The sequence below is a fragment of the Rosa rugosa genome, chromosome 3 (genome assembly GCF_958449725.1).
Source record: "Rosa rugosa chromosome 3, drRosRugo1.1, whole genome shotgun sequence".
NCBI classification, from domain to species: Eukaryota; Viridiplantae; Streptophyta; class Magnoliopsida; order Rosales; family Rosaceae; genus Rosa; species Rosa rugosa.
Window position 1 is genome coordinate 51,579,553 of NC_084822.1, and position 21,539 is coordinate 51,601,091.

The 21,539-nt window shown below is 39.3% G+C and overlaps 2 protein-coding genes and 1 long non-coding RNA gene across 11 annotated transcripts; 1 reads left to right on the forward strand and 2 right to left on the reverse strand.

The window, feature by feature from the left end:
* The first annotated feature begins 381 nt into the window (after window positions 1-381).
* Window positions 382-2,285, forward strand: LOC133738742 (protein BRASSINAZOLE-RESISTANT 1-like). Its single transcript, XM_062166331.1, has 2 exons — window positions 382-812; window positions 1,201-2,285. The coding sequence occupies exons 1-2, from the start codon at window positions 573-575 to the stop codon at window positions 1,906-1,908; spliced, it is 948 nt and encodes a 315-aa protein (XP_062022315.1). The 5' UTR covers window positions 382-572; the 3' UTR covers window positions 1,909-2,285.
* A 261-nt stretch (window positions 2,286-2,546) lies between these two features.
* Window positions 2,547-4,621, reverse strand: LOC133738743 (uncharacterized). Its single transcript, XM_062166332.1, has 4 exons — window positions 4,075-4,621; window positions 3,636-3,777; window positions 3,399-3,540; window positions 2,547-3,249 (listed from the first exon to the last, which is right to left on the reverse strand). Exons 1-4 carry the CDS (start codon window positions 4,427-4,429, stop codon window positions 2,944-2,946), a joined length of 945 nt encoding a protein of 314 aa, XP_062022316.1. The 5' UTR covers window positions 4,430-4,621; the 3' UTR covers window positions 2,547-2,943.
* A 10,341-nt stretch (window positions 4,622-14,962) lies between these two features.
* LOC133738760 (uncharacterized) lies at window positions 14,963-20,856 on the reverse strand. Of its 9 annotated transcripts, none has more exons than XR_009860263.1 (11): window positions 20,641-20,856; window positions 20,334-20,527; window positions 20,137-20,179; window positions 19,613-19,712; window positions 19,199-19,258; window positions 18,823-18,893; window positions 17,329-17,529; window positions 16,899-17,031; window positions 16,505-16,631; window positions 15,991-16,369; window positions 14,963-15,440 (listed from the first exon to the last, which is right to left on the reverse strand). It is a non-coding gene; the product is annotated as an uncharacterized LOC133738760 (long non-coding RNA). The 9 variants fall into 9 exon arrangements; XR_009860264.1 differs by having other exon boundaries at window positions 15,991-16,272; window positions 16,370-16,631; window positions 20,322-20,527; XR_009860259.1 differs by having other exon boundaries at window positions 15,991-16,272; window positions 16,370-16,631; window positions 16,883-17,031; window positions 20,641-20,854.
* Window positions 20,857-21,539: the final 683 nt, after the last annotated feature.

The following is a 21,539-nucleotide window of genomic DNA, read 5'->3' on the forward strand; positions in this document are numbered from 1 at the left end:
TTTTTTTATTTACTCAGGTAGGAACCAAATTCCATGCAGAGAAAAAAGCAGGGAAAAACCCAATAATTCATCGTCAGGGGCGAGTGGGCCCCGCTCTAACTTCCAGACCCACCAGAGAATTATTAGGTCATCAGAAAACTGTTACATACACGCGGCAAACCCTTTCTTTTCTCTGTCTCTTACATTGCAATACACTACCCTGTACTCCGTCGCACCCATTCTTACTGTATGTCTCTTCTCCCGCACACTGATTCTCACATGGAGAATTCCAGTATTCAAATCAAACGGTCCACAATCCAGGACAGCCAACGGCTTTTTAGTCCAGATGCGATGCACCGCAACTTTTCCAAAAATGAACCTTTTTTTCTTTTTCTTTTTTCTAACTCTCGGAGAGATTCTTCTACACTTCAACCGAAAAAGCGAAAGCGCATTCCTCGTGAACACACGCATTTCCATCTCCGATTCCACTGAGCTTAAATCCACTGCGACGCAGAGCCTCTTCACATCGTCCCTGATAGCAACAGAGAGAGAGAGAGAGAGAGAGAGTTGGTTGCTGTTGTTGTTCTCGGAGAATGACGTCAGACGGAGCCACCTCGGCGTCGACGGTTAGGAGAAAGCCGTCGTGGAGAGAAAGAGAGAATAACAGGAGGAGAGAGAGGAGGAGGAGGGCGATTGCGGCGAAGATATTCTCCGGGCTTCGAGCTCAGGGGAGCTTCAACTTGCCCAAGCACTGCGACAACAACGAGGTCTTGAAGGCTCTCTGCGTCGAGGCCGGTTGGACTGTTGAAGAAGACGGCACCACTTATCGAAAGGTTTTACTCTTCTCCTAATTTTTGTTTCTTTTTGAGTTTTTCATATCTCATTATGCAACTGCAACTTTTTTTTATTTTCAATTATTTAGTTGATGATTTTGGAGGAAATCGGAGAATTTAGGACATGAAATTGGATATAATCGGTTGGTTTAGCATTGTGATTGGTGTATATTGTTTATGCTTCATTAGATCTTTCAGCAATTTTACAACTGCAATTTTCTTCGCTTGAGTTATGTGGTTGATAATGATTTTGGAGAAATCGACCAATTTAGGATTTGAATTGGCTGAATTTTGATAGTGATATTTGTGTAGATTGTTTTTTGTTTGGTTTGGAGATGTTATGCATATGATCCTGAATCAAATAATGTAATGTGGCTCTGTTTCACAGGGATTCAAGCCACCCCCAGCTGATACACCAGGCACTTCGACCAAAGTTACACCCTATTCTTCTCTGAATCCGAGTCCACTATCTTCTTCCTTTCCAAGTCCAATTCCTTCCTACCAAGCCAGTCCCTCATCCTCTTCTTTTCCAAGCCCATCTCGTTGCTTTGATGCCACCAATTCATCAAATCTGTTTCCCAATCTGCGATCTGCTGTACCTTCTTCTCTTCCTCCTCTCCGGATTTCTAATAGTGCCCCTGTGACCCCTCCACTCTCATCCCCCAACTCGAGAAAGTGCCAACCAATTCCCAATTGGGAGTCCATTGCCAAACAATCCATGGCCTCTTTCAATTACCCATTTTACGCTGTGTCTGCTCCAGCTAGTCCAACTCGTCACCAACATCAACTCCATACTCCTCCCACCATTTTTGAATGTGATGAGTCTGATACTTCAACTGTTGAATCTGGCCAATGGATGAACTTCCAGAAATTTGCCACCGCCTTGTCCGCAAGGCCAACCTCTCCGACCTTCAATCTTGTGAAACCTGTCACTGCTCAGCAAAACTTGCCAGCTAATGGAATGGCAGAGATGGGGAGAGGATCAGAGTTTGAGTTTCTCGGGGAACAAGTGAAGCCATGGGTTGGGGAGAGGATTCATGAGGTGGGATTGGATGATTTAGAGCTCACACTTGGCAATGGTAAGGCCCGAAGTTAGGCCACAATGTAGGGATGCATGGTGCATTTGAGTTCTGCAGTTATGAACGAAGAGAAGAAAAGATGTTGGTTATCTGGTCCGCAAATCATTTAATTTCAGCTTGGTGTTGGAAGTGACGGCAGGCCGATAGAATGGCTGGCTTATACCAGACATGGTTAATGCAAGGAAATTAAATTTTCAAGAGGGCAATTTAAGGTCATTTTATTCCTTCATTCTCAATTGGAAATCAAAGTAGATTTAGATAGTGTGTACTCTTTCTTGTTGAAGTTCACCTTTGAAGACTGAAAAACTTTTTCTCTTTTTCTTTTTCCCTTATTTTTTTTTGGTTTGATTGTGGACTCGGAAACTGGGAAATGAGAATGCTGTATATTTTACAATTTTGTTTTGCAACTTATTTTCCTCCTTTCGCTCGCGCATCTCTTTTAAGCTCTGGTCAAAAGTTCGCACCGGTGGCCCAACAGAGTTGGCTGGACTGGCTGGCATGTTAATGACATAGCCGATATAGCTCATGTTAATGGCCTGCCTGCACATGCACCTTTAATACTAAAATGCATTGAATTGTTATCAAGTTTTAATAGTTCCATATGGGTAATGAGGTAGCAGAATTCACTTCCGGTTCTCGATTCTCATCTTACAAATACCCCTAATATCCAGCATCAACACTAGGGTTGTATTATTGAAGAGATTCGGATAGGCTTTTCTTTTATAATGTAGACGTTTATTACAGGACACATACAACCAAACACAGCAACTTTACAAGCACTTTAACGCGACAAAAGATGGCAAATTTTTACGTGCAAGCATCTAATGTAACAGAACCACCTCCTTCATACATCATGTCACAGACATAATGCGGGTTCAGATGAGCAAAGCATGCACCAAGATGAAAGTAGGAAACACTGACTGGCAAGTCGAAAAAGACATCTGCTTCTACCCTTAGTAATTTCTAGTCTATGTTGATTTTTGCGATTAGGAACAAAGTTTGGCTCAGTCAGTCTAGTCAGGATAAGCGTGTGGGTCTTCTTCTCCATGGCTTCACTTTGTTAGATCCTTGGACTTCTCGATATCAAGTTTCGGATCCATCTTGGCGTTGGCATCGCACACTTTGTGCCTGAAGCATGTTACAAGATGATCGTTCACAATCCCAGCTACTTGCATGAATGAATAGACGACAGTAGGACCAACACAACGGAAGCCTCTCTTCATCAAATCCTTGCTTATAACTTCAGCTTTTGGTGACTTTACTGGTACTTGACGTCCATAACGAACTCCATTGTTGATCGCCTTCTGGTTCACAAAGCTCCAGCAATATTTACTGAATGAACCAACCTCTTGCTGAATCTGCAAACAGTGAAATACATCGAAGCCTAAAAATTCAGCACAGGGAATTATTTGTTGATTTTGGAAACAGGGAAAAACCTTTCAAGGGGACAAGTTATGCAAGCGTATGTAGTATCTAGAGATTGCATTGCCCGAACAATGTTGAATACCTTGACCACTTGTATAGCATTGTCGACGATTGCACGGAGCTTTTGTTGGGATAGAATTGGGATGCCATTTACTTTGAGTGACAGTAACTTCTTCTCATCAAACTTTGCAATGGATGAAGGATCAAAGTTGTCAAAAAGATTCCTGCCAAAGACATGAAACAACCATAAAAAGCATTAAGCATAAGGGCACCATTCTTCACAAAACTCAAATGAAAGATGAAATGGAAACAAGCACACCTGAATATGTCCCTCTTGGTAAGAATTTCAGGCCAACTGAGTTCTGCTAGAGATTGCGAAAGGACGAGTAGTTCAAACAGCTTCTTATCATCATACACTGGAATTCCCCATTCTTCATCGTGGAAAGAAATATAATGTGGGTCTGTTGTAGCAAAATTTCATTTCAGTAAATTGCACTAACCTAGAGAACATAATTGACGCATAAAAATTATAGGTAACCAAATTATATCACTGAAACCAAATTACATCTCAGTGGTTATCTTTGTCAATTCTGAACTATATTCTCAACAGTGTAAGATTGTACAATCCTTTCATACCTCAACCTAATTATCAATTTAGGTCAAACAGTTAAAATTTCTACCTCAGTTTCTTTCACATTCAAAATCCAATATTCCAAAAAGAAGAGAAAAGAAAAGAAAAGAAAAGGGAGCTAATTTACCGGAGTAAGCTGTAATCCATTCACATCGCTTAGGTGGACCGTCAGGCTTGATGACGTCGTTTGAAACAAGCTTGGCAGGCCTCAAGCTCTTATGCCTTACAGTCCTTCTAGGACTGGCCGTTTTGGGAGAGGAGCCAGTGGAAGAGGTGTCTGAAGAGCACGAGCTGTCTACCGAAACGTTTTTCCGGACAACCGATTCCGGAATTTCTTTTCTCGGCCTCTGCGGTGGCTTCTTGAGTCCCTCGTATTTGTGTTTAGGTCCCTCCGAAACCCTAACTCTGTTCCCACCGGGGCCGAGAACGGCGCGAGGCTCGCAGATTGAAGATTGGAGCTCAGTGGCCAGAGACATTGCCATAGGTATGTAAGTGCTAGCTCTGACGGGCTGGAATTTGAGCTCCGAAACGACGGCGTTTTAGCTGAAGAGTTTGTGTTAAGGATTTGTGAAGTATGTGTTTGATTTGGAGCAGAGATAAGTGGGAGTGGAGTGGGTAGAAGTGCAGACTGCAGAGGGCGCAAAAGTGACGAAAGAACGGAACTGTTTAAAACGGAAACCCGGGATGGGTAAGATACCCGTAATAGCCGGTAATATTGCTTGCGTGTCGGTGAACTTATTGAAGAGAGATTGGGAAAGCTTTCCTCAAATGCCCCAATTTGCCCACGCCTCCTTTTTGGAATTACGTCTTGTTGGAGCTTTGCAAAAAAAATTCCCTACATGTTCAACAATAAAAAGAAGTATCATTCATTCTCAAAAAAAAAAAAAACAGAAGTATCATTTAATCAAGTCACAAGAGGGCAAGTACTAACATAAAATATTAGAATCCACAAGGTCTTCAGTTAGGCAATTGAATCACTAAATTGGACTAACTAAATTGGTTTAAAAAATGTGCCAAAAGAGTATTTAGGAGAATAGTGTTTCAATTATTTATGTAGGTAGCATTTTCTTATTGATTGGTCAAATTAATGTAGTTGTTCGATTTCCTAACACAAGACTCAAGTGATGCTTCTTAAAATCCCTATTTAAAACCTCAATCTTCATAACCCTTAATATTCTACATCGACCGACGTGTAATTTTTAAACTACTCTTTATAATCATAATAAAAATGAGCTCAATCAAAAACGAAGTTGACCAGATTGTCATCATGTCAAACAATCATCAAATAGTTGAAAAAAAAACCCAATTAAATAGTATTGAGACACCTTTAACAAAGTGCTCAAACAACGTCTTGGTGTTGATAAGCAGTGAATCATAATTTTGCTAACACAATGACTAGTAAGTCATAATTAGTAAAGGTTCAATCAAGTTTGTCACACAAACAAGAGAAAAGACAATAGATAAGATGGGGCCAATGGAAATGATAATAATGAACATTAAGGTGAACGAAGATAATTACGAGTACTTTTTCAATGGTTTCAATGTTGATTAGGATGTTAAGGGACAGCCTATTGAAAGGTGAATCCGTAGGCTGATTTAGCTCGACTTTGTTGACCCCAAACCGCAGCATGGTTAATTTGTGCTTATAATTGTACTGAAAATTTAATCATGAAGCACTAAACATGTGGATAATTAAATGCAAAGAGTTACAAGGGGTATTTATGAGATTTCGGATAATAAAATCGAACCGGAAACCTGGGAAGCCGGAGGTGGCGGTTGGACCGTTGGAGGAACAACCCAACCGAAGCTTAGGCCATGGGTCGCATTCAGTTGGTAAGGTTGAGATGTAAAATTGTAAAATGGGTTACGTGATGGATATATGATCCGGTCGCTTTTGAGCCTTTTGGTGGGGAGCTTCCTTACCGTTGAGTAAAAGAATCCAAAGTCCCTCACCCAATAGTGCGTTGCCAACGGCTAGGCTATTTGACTTGGTCCAACACCAACTTTTTACTGGGCTGGGCCTTTTCTCCTAGTTCTTACCGGCCCAATCAATTCACTCGCAGCAAAATGTCAGGTGAGCAAGGCCCAATCAATGCTTACTCAGAGGCCTTCAACTTCGGTCCATAAAGGCCCAAAACTAGAATATGGACGATATTATTTACATTTGGTGAGAAATCGAACCAAGCCTAATTATAACTCAACCCTCAAATTTTCCCTCATTTTTTTTTTTTAGAGTAATAGTCAACCACTTTATTGATAATAATAATAAGAAACATTACACTTATAGATGTAGAAACTACATCAGAAAATAAAATAACAAGAACAATATTAGATGCAAATAGGCATCAGAAATAAAACATAACAAGGAGACTTAGGAATGCAATTAAGCATTTGATGAAGCACCGGACATAATCCGGGCTATGTAAAACGGTATCAGTAGTATGGTCAACCATACTTCCACGCAAGGATAGACGTCGAATAGAGGGTAACCTTCTATCAAGATAACCGGCGATAGTGTGATCGATCTTGCCTACTCCACGCATAAAAATACGACGAATAGAGAGTAATCTTCTACCTACGTAGCCAAAAAACTCATTCCAAAATGCCAAGAAATTTTGGGCTAAAAAATCTCCTGGATCCCAGATCCGAACCCTAACAGCATTGGGCTCATACACTTGTTGCAAAGCCCCAAGAAGGAAGGCCCACAAACTTCTCCTCTGAGCACCTCGAAGTTCTCTGGGCACCCAAGTCGTCCCTGAATTCGACCCCGACCTCTGCTCCACCGCCATTGGCCGGAGAAAGATCATCCCGGTCGCACCAACACGACGCCCCCGGCTACCACCACTGTCACCTCTTGGGTTAACCCAAGAGCAATAATAATGCTTCTTTTAATAAGAAATAATATTATGTTGTTTTAAATAGAAAAAATATATCTTTTTTTTTTTTTAAAGGAAATTTATTAAGTGAAGAGATCAATGGGACACTTTGACTTGTCGATCATTTTGTTGAGTGACATTTTTTTTTTTTTTTTGAGGGCAACGGAAGACTAATCCATTGTGTTTGAACCCAAAATGAGCATTTTGGCATGACAAGACTTGTCTTGGAGAAATTGAGCCAATGTCAGTGGCTCAAGCTATATATTGTCGACAAGTTTGAAATATATTATTTAGAGGCTAAATAAAGCCTACCTGCAGAATTATGGAAGATTATGCGGCTAGGAGAAACCGAGCTAAACAAGGAAATGAAAAGTCAACTTTAGCACATTTTCCTACTTCGGCTAGGAGAAACCAAGTTAAACAAGGAAGGAAGGGCGGAAGACTAACCAAACGAAATCCAAATGAGCTAAAACTTTCCAGATTAATTCTAGACATCCCAAAGATCATTTCTTATTAAGAGTGCCAGAGCTAGTTTTGAGTGGAAAGCCTTCAAACAATCAGTCCAACTTTCTACAGAAGCAAAACTGGAAAAATAGACCTGTAAGGAGTCCAGCAGCGTTTCCGGCCCAACCACATGGAATTAAGCTTTGAAATTTCACCACAATGATCTACACTCATTGTGGATCATTTGATATGAAAAAGTCGAAGGCCCATTCTGATTACTTGGTGGAGATATAACTGAATGAAAAAAGGAGCAGAAAGTGTTGAAACCGAAAAATTCACAAGTCCAATTTGAGAGGGGCTACATTCAAAAATTACATGGTGGTGTTTTTTTTTTAATAAATCAGAAAAGTGGGAGCCCATTGCAATATATGTACTTGTATAGTTTGACTTGGCCACCAAATCAACAGAACAAATTCATCCAAAAGCACAAGAATGATATAAGTCCAATTTAAATCTCAACTCTTGAGTATGGTTTGTTTGGCTCCAAAACCAGTTGGCTTGCAAACTGTCTCTTTTGAGCGAGTGATTGCGCAGGCGTGCCAGCACCGCGGGGTACAGTCGTTGGGGTAGTCCCTTGACCTGACTTCTTCTTCAAGCGCTGTGGACGAGGAGAGCACCAACCTCGTCACAGGGTTCTTCTCTAGCCTTTCGGAAAAGGACTTTTGCCTTACGGATAAGGACTTTGGTTGTGGTCTCTTGCGTTCACCGAATCGATACTTAGTGTTGTAGACTAAGCAGAGCAATCACTGGGAAGTTGGGAGAAAGCACGGGTTGCGCTAAAGCGTGACTTTAGCTTCGCTGGGTTGCGAGGGCGTTACCCTTGCTTCGCTGGCAGTAACGGTGGCGGTTGCGCTCGCAGTCGACTCGCTGGGAGACTGGGACTGGAAGTGCGGTCGCCGGGTTGGTCTGGTGATGCTGACAGTCGGCTCTTGGAGAGACTAGGACTGACGCACGGTCACCGGGTTTCAACAAGGTTGAAGGTTTGCTCCGGGGAGGCTTTGTAATCGCTAGGATTGATTGATATGAGAGAGGTCCTTAATTCGTCCTTGAAACCCGGTATATATACCTAGGGTTTCTGACTGCTCCTTGTTGTAGAAGGATTATTGATTGAAGTTTCCTAATCGATCTCTGCTACTTACCTCCAATAAGGTTTCGTTTTCCTCATGGATTCCGGAATGGGCGAAGCTGTAACCCAAACCATAGCAGGCTTATTTTTAGGCCGCAGGTATCGGCCCGCTGTGCTAGATCCACTAAAGGATACTGCCAAAATTACTTTTGGGCTCAAACATGGTTAGTTAGTTGGCTTTCGTCTTATCTCTAGAAGGAAGAGGAACAGTATGGCGACAAAGAAGCCATCATATGCTGCACTTTGTACAGGCTTTCAAATTCAAATAACATATTGAAAGTTGTGGATAATCCCCACAGATACAAATTTGAATGTGGAGGTGGTTATCGTCATCTGAAGATCATTTCAATTTTGAAACAAATTGAACTCAACCAACATGATCTCTTATCCTTCTACGTTGCTTATAAAATGAGGCTTTTAACAATAATTCATGGGAGGGGAGCATAAAAAGAAATACGCAGCAGAGGAGAAAAAGGCTATAGAGCAGAAATACAGAGAGTAGAAGAGGATACACAGCAAAGAGAGGCAGAAAAGAAAGGGAGAAGAAGTCTGCCCTCCTCCATGGTGCGACTTTCATATGGTGTTAAAGACTCTAATAGGCCGTTCATGCAACGACCACAACCATTAGAGCCTTTCCAGGCAATGGCGGAACCTTATAGGGGCGGGTATGGGCCCTGGCCCCCCCAACGTGTTCACATTTTCTTAACAAGGTATGTATTAAATATACGAAGTCTACATATTTGTACCTTTGTGGCCCCCTAATTTTTTAACTATAAGTTTTCAAACTTCTCATCTATTTTGTTCTTTATTTAATTTAGTTTTCCTACTTCTAGGCTTTACTTTTCTAGCTTTTTGCTATTCCCACATTGGCTTTTGAATGTCCCATGCAACCTCACCATTTATACTTTCTAGGCTTTTTATATTTTCTTATTATAAGTAATTAAATAGTCATTAGTATAGAAAGTAGAAAGAAAAGGCCAAAAGGGAGTCAATCTATTTCTACCCAATACCCATCTTCAGATCGTCTTCTATAAGAAGCTCTAGAAGGTCAGTCAACAATAGAGATTTTTTTACAACATTGTCTTCTACTGTTCTACAGTGATCAGTCCAATTTCAAACTATAAAGAGCTCAAGGTGCGTGTAAACCGTTATAGACTTTTTATTTATTAATTTCAATTTTAGATTTTTATCGTATAATCATATTCTTTACAATTTGATATGATCATGTTTGGAAACTCTAGGTTCATGGCTAAGCTGAAAACAATTGATTCATTCTTCAAAAGAAAAGAAGTTGGGGATGATCATGTTATTGTTTCTTTTTTTTTCGGCCCCTCCAAGGTTCGGCTCCAAGTTCCGCCACTGTTTCCAGGCCTTCCAAGATAATGTCTTTGCTGCTCTCTAACGCTTAACACATCGAAACAAAGTGGTTGTTCATGAACAGCCAAGTTTCATGCTCAAACTCCTCCGACATGGTGCTGCTCCTCCAAGAGTTATTGCATAAAATGGTTGTTCATGAACAGCCGTTAAAGTGCCAAAAGCTCCCTCCAAAATGACGTTACCATGGTCGTCCTACCAAAACTTACGAGAACTGAGGTCGTTCATTAACGCGACCAAAGTTTTCTCCATGATTGACCAACGCTTTCAGTTGATCGTTATTTGAGGTTGACAAGAAGTTGTTGCTGATCATGACTCCACAAAGTGAACAAATCTGCAGTCAAGTGGTTTTTGCTCCAACTGATACATATGAGTTCAAAGAAATACCAAAACTGGAAAGTGAGTAAATATCTCGACACCAAAATGGGATTCTCGTTGATTAATTACTAAATGGCTGCAGAAAAGCAATACAAACGGCTGGACCATTTGCAAAAGCAATACAATTGAGTCTGGACAAAAGCTTTAAAATCAATAAAAAGCATTTGTTAAATTATTATGGACGGAAGGACATGGTCCAGATGCTCAGAAGCAAAAGGAAAGATTAATTAAACTTTGCTTTGTTTTTGAAATGGTGGTCTAATGACAAAGGCCAAAATGTGACGAGCTTGTTTGTTTAATTGAAGCGGTGGTGTGTGGCAAACAAGACAAATAAATGATGGGCAAGTTTAATTAAATGATCTTTTGAGGTCATGATGTGATCTGTAAGAAGACAAAAATGGGGGGCAAGCTTAATTAGAACAAGAATTGCTGGAGGTGGTGCTATACGTGTTAAGCAATAAGACAAAATCAAGTTTAATTGTTTTGGTTTGTGAACAAAAGGTTACGAAGGAGTCAGTCGCCCCAGAATTCAAAGGATGGCTAGCGCTAACTCTGCACACCAGTTGATCAACCGATTGCCGCAATGAAAGCTAACCCGCAACAATAAAAATTGGGAAGCCTCTGTCAGTACGCAATCAAAAATTCTAATTAAAAAAAGACCCCCCCCTCAAGGAGAGATGACAAAGTTCAAGAAAGGTGGAGTACCAGACTCTGCGCTGAAGACAGTGATGCAGAACTCAGTGTCAAAGCAGAATTAAATGACAGATTCCTCCATTTTATGGAGAGTACAGGGACGTGTTCCCTTCTCCGAATTGGAGGATGTTGATCCCCACTTCCTACTTCGCTCTCTAGTTCCAGCTGAATCTCTGATGAGCTAGATGCAAGAAAACGTTTGGGCTTGATTTAAACCCGAAGAAGAAACATGGGTGTACAAACCACTTTCACACTTGAGCCTGCAGAAACTAAAGCCTGAGTATAAATGTGGGTGTCCAAATCATTTGGGCCTGACCCAGCAAGGAGCTAAAGGCCCAGAAATACAGACCACCTTTTAAGTCCCCGCTTATCTCAATATTCGGGCCCGGCCAAGTTCGTTTGTCGACAACATAAAAGCCCATTCACACGGCCCAGTACAAATTCAACACATCGGGTGCCCAAATTAAATTCGGGTGTCTGCAGAAGAAATACATCCGACGGATTCAAAAAATAAATATATCACATCCGTCGACACAAAAATTCTCCCAACACCAGAAATACAATTTCAAGAACTACAACGGTTTGATCCCTCATCGAGGGTATGTAGGCAATCTAGCGACCCACTAGATGCAACCGCAAGTCCAAACAAAATCTCTAACTCCCTGGTTCATCCAATCCGAATCCCTGACCTCATCAGTCAAATTCTGCCAAACACCAAGAAACGTCACAGCCTTTCCAAATAAAATCCCTGACTCCCTGGTTCATCCAATCGGAATTCTTGACCTCATCAGAAAATTCCGCCAAACACCAGGAAATGTCACAGCCTTTCCAAACAAATCCAAAACAAATCGAATCCTTGGTTCACTTACACCAAATTCGTCCAAACACTATTCCTATTCCAAAAAGCCATACCCTCCAATGGGTCATTCACCCATTGGAATAATTCGAGTGGCTTGATCCCTCTCCAAGGGTACGTAGGCAACCCATTCAAATATCCAGGTGAAGCCGCAAAAACAAATAAACACACATCCACAATTGGTTTCTTCATAAATGGAATCAAAGGGTGTTTCCCTGTAATAAGGGATTGTAATTAAGAGACACATTCTGTCTTGAATGGGTCGAACCCGAAATAATTAAAACTCTATTTGTTAAATGAATACGAGTGAAATTATGTTGGGTGACATTTACGCTCACTGTGTGCATATTTTTCTCAACAGAAAGTGACTCAAACCTAACAAATTTCATTAGTGTTCAAGTGCTTAAACCTAACAATTTCATTAGTATTTAAGTGTTCAAACCTAACCCATCATGATTTGTTTAAGGACAACCACTATGGCTTGGTAGACTATAAATAGAGGCTACAACAAGTAACAATAAACAACACAATTCAACAACAATCTCTAAGATTATCCAAGCCTCTCTAGAGCAACCTCTCTCTAATAGCAACTCCTATCCTTCTCTTACCAGTGATCACACTCCAGTCTTAGTCTTCTCAAGAGCCGACTGTCAATGCCACCAAACCCTCTGTCAATGTGCTTCGGTTCTAGTCTCCTCGGGAGCCGACTGTAGTACCGCGACCATAACGGTTACAGAACCAGCTAAGCAAGGGTAACGCCCTCGCAAACCAGCCAAGCTAAAGTCACTCTTTAGCAAGTTCTCTCTACTTCCCGGTAATTTTGCTCTGCTTAACCTACAACGTTAAGTATCGACTTGATAACACAAGATAAAGTCCTCGCCACGACGCACAAAGGACCCCTGCGACGAGGTTGGTGCTCTCCTCGTCTACAATTGCTTGAAACAAGTCAGGTCAATGGACATCCCTGACGACCGCACCCGATGGTGCTGGCACGCCCGCGCACAGAAAAGAGACTGTTGACAAGCTGCAGCAAAATTGGAGCCAAACACATTGATTCACTCGGTCAAGCATGAAGGGTACAGAACACCCCTCATATTACAATGCAAGCTCACGAAGAGTACTAAATCCAAAAGAAATCCAAAGAAAACTAAAATCCCTACTCCAACAAGACTAAAATCCTAAAGGAACTGCAGGATACAAAATACAGAATTTGAAAAAAACTCTCTAACCCTACACTGCCCTAACATGGAGCCACTGTCTTGAAGATCTTGACGCCTAAGATCCTCTTGGTGTACGTCACAAACCACCTTCCAAAAGGCCCAAACCAAACTCAACCCAAGTGAGAAAGAAAAGGGGAACTGGACAATCAAGGCCCAATTCACCGGATTGCAGCCGCAGCCCAGAAAGGCAAGGGCCCAAAGCCCACTGCCGAAACCCTACGTCCCCATCACCCAGATTGGCCGAGTCTGATCCTTCAGGGAAGCAACCCCCACCCATCACCTCTCCAGCGGCCGACCTCGGCTCTCCACCATCAGACAAAGCTGGAAGAGACCTCGCCTTGGGTCTAACCTGGAAGACAACCACACCGGCTGTCGAAGGAACCCGAAAGCCTAACCAGCACCGCCTACAAGCACCTCCTCCGACAACCCGATCAAAACCTTGCCGCTAAGACAATAGCCACACACACCAGCAGCGCCGAGTCCTTGATCCCAGGACCCTTGTTCCGACCAAAACGATCAAAGACCGTTGCTTACCAATCTACACCCGAGATCCGAACTAGAAACCTTGACCCTCCGGTTCCAAAGCCGTACCACCAAAGCAGAAGCGACCCAAGCAACATGTTATCACCCACCTTGCATGACCAGCGAGCACCGATCGTCGTTGTCGCCACCGCCTACCACGCAACACCAGGGTTTGCATTTTGTCGAGTGACATTAGTCTCTCATTTATAAGCAAAATGTTCTAACTAAAAAGCCGAGATAACAAATTGGATCTCGATTTGCACTTCATAAATAATTTGAAAGAGATTGAGTTGCATATGAGTCTAAATTAAGGTGTTGAAATTAGCAACCATGTTTTTCTTATATGATAGCAAATTGTCGTCAAGTCAAACTCATGAACTCTGACATGTAAATAAAGACTTACATCATTGAACTAAATGAATTTGGGGGATGGTAACCTTATAAATCATCAATTTGTGATCTAAAACAGATTGTTGACGAGTCATTTTAAAATTTCTAGGATTTTATTTCAAAAATGCATAGTCTATTCACTCCTCTTAACCAAACACAAAAAACAATTTCAATTAATTAACATGGTCCCCTTTAGAAATGCCTCTCTCTATTCCCTATTCTTTTAACCAGACACAATTTTTTTTTTTTTTTGACTTTGTTAAGAGGAACCTAAAGACTTCCTAGACCCAAGATAAATCCCTTCGACGCATGTGAAATGCTCCAACTGTGCATTGCAGAACAATGTCGGACCACTTTGACAGCTTCGGGGTTCGAACCCAGGTTGGGGAGCACACCCAACTTGATAAGAACCACTAGACCACTTGCAGTGGTTTAACGTATCAATTTCAACTTGGTAAGAACCACTAGGCCAAACAACAGGTTATCACCCACCCTGCATGTGCATCTGAAATAATTTGATCAGTGATCATAATTTAGGCAAATACTTAGGTGGGAGTTTCCCCACCACGTGTCCCTAAGGCAGGCCAATCAGGAGGAAGAAATTTTTTTTGTCTTTTCCGAAAATACCCCTGATCCTTAAATATACAATACCCAAAACACCCCCTGCTGGGAGGTGATTGGTCTGCCGTAGGGACACGTGGTGCGGGTGCCCCACGCAAGTTTCTCTCCATAATTTATGGTGCCTCTGACGAACTCACGATAAGACATACACGGCCTTTAAAGTATCAGAATCAGATGCTCATGCTGTACGTCCGTCATATCGGAATCAGATAATAATGTATGCATACATCCAGCAAGTTTTTTTTCTTTTTTTTTTCTTGTTGCCCTACAGGCCAGAAAATAGTGTATACTAGCAAATGTTACCCGCGCGTTGCTGCGGGAGTCCCGATTGTTCGTAGTTGTTTAGAAAAGTAAGTGATTATTGAAGCAGTGTTGATTGTTCGTGAATAAGAGCAACTGGAACTAAAATCAGTGTCCTCCTGTTATGTGTGCATTTAGGTACATCATTTTTGTACTTGAGGTTAGTGTACTCTCGAACTATATAGATGAACTGCATTTGAAGTACTATTACATGTTATTGGGATAACATTACATAGCAGAATGTTTCTGCTGAAATTTACAGATTTGGTTTGGTTTGAACTTTGAACATGTTACAAATTTACACCTGAATTCTTTACTGCATGATCAGAACATGTCACACAAATTTCTCACCAGAATCAATAACTTCAAATCAAACAATCTCGTAAAGCTTCCAAATCTGTGTATTTGGTCTTTCGAATTTCTCGAGTATATGCATTCTTCCAATTGTTTCACAGCGAACATCTAATTGCTACAGTTGTAGAAAGACATGAGCAGCTACTGCACCATGGCAACAGCAAGGCAAACAATGACAACCAGATTCAAGCACATCATCAAACTTTCCAAAAGTTTTCTGATTGCAACGGTAGACTGATCTGCTTAGATACAACTAAGGCACTGTCCCATTTTTTGACTCTGCCAAAGAGTGTAGAAACCATGGTCATCAAATGCTGAGTAGTCAACAAACTTGCAAAAATAGTGTCAACATTAATCAAAAACACCTGCTACTGAATTAATTAAGTCTAATATTTACCATGGATCAAATTTTCAGTGGTTAAAGTCAGATTATTAAAATATAAAAAATAGAAGGGGGAAAGGAAAACTGTTGGGAGAGAAACTAAGTTTAAAAGTATACATTATATCACGATTGAATTGAAATGAAATCTAGTATACATTATATGAAAAATAATACTATTCGTTTTAAATTCATACTAAATTCCGAAATAAACTAAAGTGTGTCAAGGGAAAAGGAATACTATTGGGAGAGAAGATAAGTTTAAGCGCATACATTATATCAGATTGAATTGAAATGAAATTTAGTATACATTATATGAAGATTAATACAATTTACTTTTAATCGAAAGACAGTGATGATGGTATTTTTTTTAATATGAACAAAGTCGTGTAGTAGTAGAATAAATTCTTATCAATCATAGCAGTAAAATAGCTTGCAAAGAAAACTTACCAAGGAAGGGACAGTATAGGGTTTAGGATTGGTTGGGTGTGTTCTTCTTTTGGTTTTCATTTTTTTCTTTTTCTTTACTGTGATATTTGTTGGCTGGTCATATTGTTCGTTTGGTGTGTTGCTGATTAGGTATCAAATGCTCAGCAAAGCATGACACACCAACACCTTATGAAATGAATATCTGGGAGGATCAAAAGAGCATTCTATCTCCAACCATCAGTATTGGACCTTTCCCACCTATATATGCTTTTTCTAAGCTTCATTAAGATCAAGCATGAGATACTGCAAAACCATGAGTATTATAAAATGATGAGTAAACAGACAGACTTTGAGGAAATGAGGATAGAGCATAAAGAAAGGTGAAGAGCACTTAACTGACCTTTTTTGTTTGCAGTGAATGGAGTTGTGTGCGAATCCCGCAAAATATTTCAGGAATTAGTAATAATGGCATTATTATATAAGAGGTTAATTTTTATTAGTCATAGAAACAGAATAGTTTAGAGAGGAAACTCACAAAGGGAAACATGATTGAAAGTTTGAAGGTTGAATTCTTTTCTTCCTTTGTTGGTTTTGCTGGTCTTGTGTCAATGAACAACTTGTGCAGCAAAGCCTCAGTCTTCGTCAATCTTGTGACGCTTCCACTAAGTAGAACAATATGCAAATCAGTCCGTTTGTTTTTTAGGGAAAATGATTTAGTTTAGTAATGAAAAATATCTACAATTGATATAATTACAAAAGTAATGTGTAGCATGAAAAATTGTTATCAGTGAAGCTAATATGTAATCTGAAAGCTCAAGTTATTTCATAGTTAATAAACTTATGCCATATATAAGAATTGATCAAGAGCTTGTAAGCCTAGAGCTTTCATAAAACCACGATGAATTTTTCCTACCCCTGAAAGCTCATACCAAGAGATACAAAGTCGGAGCATAGCATCTGCATCAAGCGATTCGGTTCCCTTAAAGGCCACAACAACGGTGTCATGGTCAGAACACTTATTCTGAAGCATAAAGGCTTGTGTAGTGGGTTTTTTTTTTCAGTCTGTGGAAAACCAACAAAGTTATTATTGAAAGTGAAAAATATGTTTAATTTTACAATATCATTAACTTGACAGATTATTTGATAACATAAAAATGAGAAAAATTTGAGATCAATTTAAAAAGAATATATCAACGCTCTTGAGTGTAGTTAGTTCTTTAACATTCCAAAAGTCGAAGGATTTCAAGAACGCCATCTGTTTATAAGATAAATCAGGTTTGGTATTAAATTAGTTAATTCAATATCAAGTACTTATTGACAATCTTTAGGAAGTACTGCTAACTTGTTAAGCATATATACCTTCCAATGATCCCTAACAGTAGTGTTAATGTAGGCATTGGCATTATTCTCATAGGATGTTTTAGAAGCTATCATAGAGAGAGCTGCATGGTACTTAAGCATCATCATATTTAATGGTGCTATCCAACTCCACCCTCTTGCCAAAATTTTCTATAAATGACAGGAACGTTGCTGATGTCTTATCTGGCTTTTCAAACACCCCTGATCAACATATAAACCCATCCGTCACATGTAATCCAGAAGAACAAAAATTTTCTTAAATCTAGCTTTGTTCTTAGTGACAATGAAGCTTTGGGACTTTGAATTGTTTTTTATTCTTGTGAAGGCATTTGATGCTGAAGTATGTTACAGGCAAGTTTTTTCTGCTAGCCTGTACTATGCTGTAGCTGATTGAGCTGCATAAATGAATGTGTGCATATATGTATGACCCGAGAACCAATAGATAACAGTAAGTGTTTACAAATTTATTTTTGTCATTTAGTAAATCAGCACATTATATAACAAATACAGAAGGCATTTGATGCTGAAGTATGTTGCAGGCAAGTTTTTTCTGCTAGCCTGTACTATGCTGTAGCCGATTGAGCTGCATAAATGAATGTGTGCATATATGTATGACCCGAGAAACAATAGATAACAGTAAGTGTTTACAAATTTATTTTGGTCGTTTAGTAAATCAGCACATTATATAACAAATAGAGTACAGAAATATGATCAAATCGGAAATAATCAAATAATCAATCAAAATTATCAACTCTAATCAAACTTAAAAGTTGATAGGCCTATGTTCATTTTCATATTAAATTAAGGTAGTGCTCTTTCGTAAACTTCTAACCACTATGTTTCTGCACAAAAAAATGACGGTTTGTTGTAATCCTTTTCAGCTAGTGTTACTGCCAGGACAATGAGGACATGGATTAATTATGTAATTTTTTTATTTTTTTTTCTGTCTTTTCAAGTTCTTTTCCTTAATATACCAATTGGATCAATCACAAAGCAAATGGTATGATACAATTATTCATGCAAAGTATGAACCAACATGCAAAATCAAATATAGTGACTTGATGAGAAAATGGAGCAAATAAGCCTATGCAAGTTGCCCCTCTTGAATTTTAGTATTTTGATTGAATCATGTCAAAAAATAAAGAACAGATTGGTGAAACAACTCAGCATGTTATAACCTTTGCAAGCTAAATATCATGCAAAACAATATATTCACTGGACCCAAAATCCCCATATATTGTATTCGGTGTCCAAATATCAATCCCCGGCCCAGTTTAACAGAAGACCTTTTCAATAAACTTTGAACTGAAAGTTCTCCTACCAGTTCAAGCCATAAAACACAGAAGACAAAATCTTAAAAAGATGAAAACTTTCAGACTGGAACTTATGAAGTTAGACACAATCGTGGTGTGATAGTAAGAAGATTGCAATACAGACAGATAGCAATCGCAAGGAATAGCTGACTCCATTAAAGTAATCAGTGATTATACTAACCTCAGAGCAGAATCCTTGAGTCTCCGAACGTCATTCCAACTTCTCGAATATATGCAGCCTTCAAGCTCCAACTACACAGAAAACAATGAATCAAATTAAAGAAAAGAAACAGTGACAACAACAATAATCAATGAGCAGATAAAATATGACAACATCTAAGCAAAATAAAACGGACAGACAAAGCTCAAAACTTGAAAATTGAAAATTCAGAAACATGAATGCCAGTTTTATCAAACGTTCTCTGCTATGACTTTATTCACTGATGGTCTCCTAAATGGTTTTTACATTTCAGTGATTAAATCCAATTAACAACATAAACAGACCTAATCACAGTAAAAAAAAAAAATAAAAAAAAAAGGCAGCCCTATAAACCTACCTCAAAAAGAAGCTGATTCTTTGGAAGTAGCTTGGAGTTTCCGGAAGAAGAACCACACGCCTGTATTGCAAACATTTTAGGTTAATCCAAACATTAAAAAAATTAAAAATTAAATGAAGAAGAAGAAGGAATGGAAAGGAATAAACGAAGATAGCTCAGACTTCAGAAGCCAACGATATGTGGGTTATCGACTTATTTAGAAATAGATATCAAATCAAAGACTAAGGTGAATTATATTGTCTATTGATCAAGCTAATATGCAATTCACAAACGGAAAACAAAGCGATTAAGGACGAACATAATAGGAACTCTTCTAGAAGCAAAACAATTGACCAAGACTGATTGTAAAATCCTTGCATGTATATTCAATCAACTAAGCATAAGACATCCCTAAAAATCAAAAGTAACCCACACCTCTTCTTGTTTGATTGCTGTAGACGGTATTACACTGTGGTGGTCCAAGATTTGCAAACACAAATTGACTAACACGCCCAGATTTGCCCAAATCCATAGTCTGATCATGAGAAGAAGAAAGAATCAGAAAAAGGTTAACTCAGAACAAAAACATCCAAAGAATAGCTAGCTAATTAAATAAACCTACCATATAACCATATAATCAGAATCGAAACATATTATCTCATCTCTGTGCCTCAACTTAATACTATCTTATCATCACATCATACATCCAAGAAAATATTGTCAACAATAGAAATAAATACCAACACTGAAAGACATAGAACCGAGAAAATCCATGCTTGCAGACAATCTCTTTGATAAAGATTGCAAACTTAAAAATAGTTTGGAAAAAAAAATTATCAAGTTTCAGCTCATATAAAGATTCAAAACAACACAAAGATTTCCTATAGCTTTCAAAAAGTGAATTGCCAGTTTGACAAAGAAACTCATAAAAAAAAACAACAAAATTGCAACAACCATACCTAAAAGTTAACAACGCTTTGCGCTACAATACTCAAACTTTTCCTGCAAAAACAACATAAGAAAAAGCACAAATTACAAACCAAGTCAAAGAAGCAGCAAAATTTTAAAAATTGAGAGGAATTCCCACTTTACCAAATGAAAGTGAGCAGAAATACCATAATACAGAAAGCAGTGACCACAATACCATAAATCTTACGTTTATATGTCAGCAACATCCATTGTTGTATATGGTTACTCTGGTCCCAGTTTTACAAAAATAACTTTTCAATAGGCTTTGAACTTTCTCAAAGTTATCCTACCCATTCAAATGTTGTAGACACTACTGCAGTGTTCTGCTCCAAGATTCGCAAACAACTGATTAAGACTCCCAGATTTGCCCAAATCTGCAGTCTGATCATGAAAGGAAGAAAGAATCACAAAAACATTAACTCAGAACAAAAACAAAGGCAAAAAACCGAAAACCCAAGCTTCTAACTGAAAATCTGATTTGGCAAATAGCTCACCTCGATTTGATTTCGCAAGTAGCTGACCCATATAGTAGACTCGATGGTGGGATCTGATTTCCGAAGTAGCTGACTTTGAGAGTCTGGAAGAGTCGATGTCGGTGTAATTATACATGAACCATCCAAGCACGGCACGCTGTAGTCGTCTGAGGGAGTGAAGGGGGCTGTTTAGAAAGCAGGAGGAAGAACAGTCGGTCTTAGAGGCTTCTGGAGGAAGAGAGAAGGTCAGTGGCAGAGGCGTAAAAAAAATCCAAATGAGGGCAGAACCGTCTTTTCGGTCTCTTATGAACAGTAGTAACAGTAACCGGGCTTTGGTATATCAGTAATATTCATCAACCGATGCATGATTGTGACAAGATTCAGTAGTAATTAACTTTTCGAAAAGAAAAGAAAAGGAGATTGAGTAGTGCCGGACATCCATACAACTGCAAAAGTAATTGCATGGTCACGTGAAATGTAGGAATTCAGGATCCAACTGGTTTGATCTGCACGACCTGCAGACGATCTAATCATCGAGCCTTTAATTTAATTATCCCCACTGAAGCAGAAAGGAATTCAAGTAGCAAACCACATGTATCACGTAGAGAAATTAAGAATGAGGGTTTACCAAAAACCACAGTTATTATTCCTAAAATCCTATTACTTAATCTCTTATCTAACATTAACAATTAGGAACAACTGACCCGTCTATGGATATATAGCTTGTAACTGAATTATTCGAGTATTTCTAACCATTTGGATAACAGTGACACAATCAATTAGGATTAAGGGTGTGAATGAGCCGAGCCGGAGCGAATACTAAGGTGATCATGTTCGGCTCATTTGTTTTTTTATCGAGTTCGAGCCGGGCTAAAGCTTGAAATTTTTTTTCCATGCTCAAGCTCGGCTCGAATATTTTT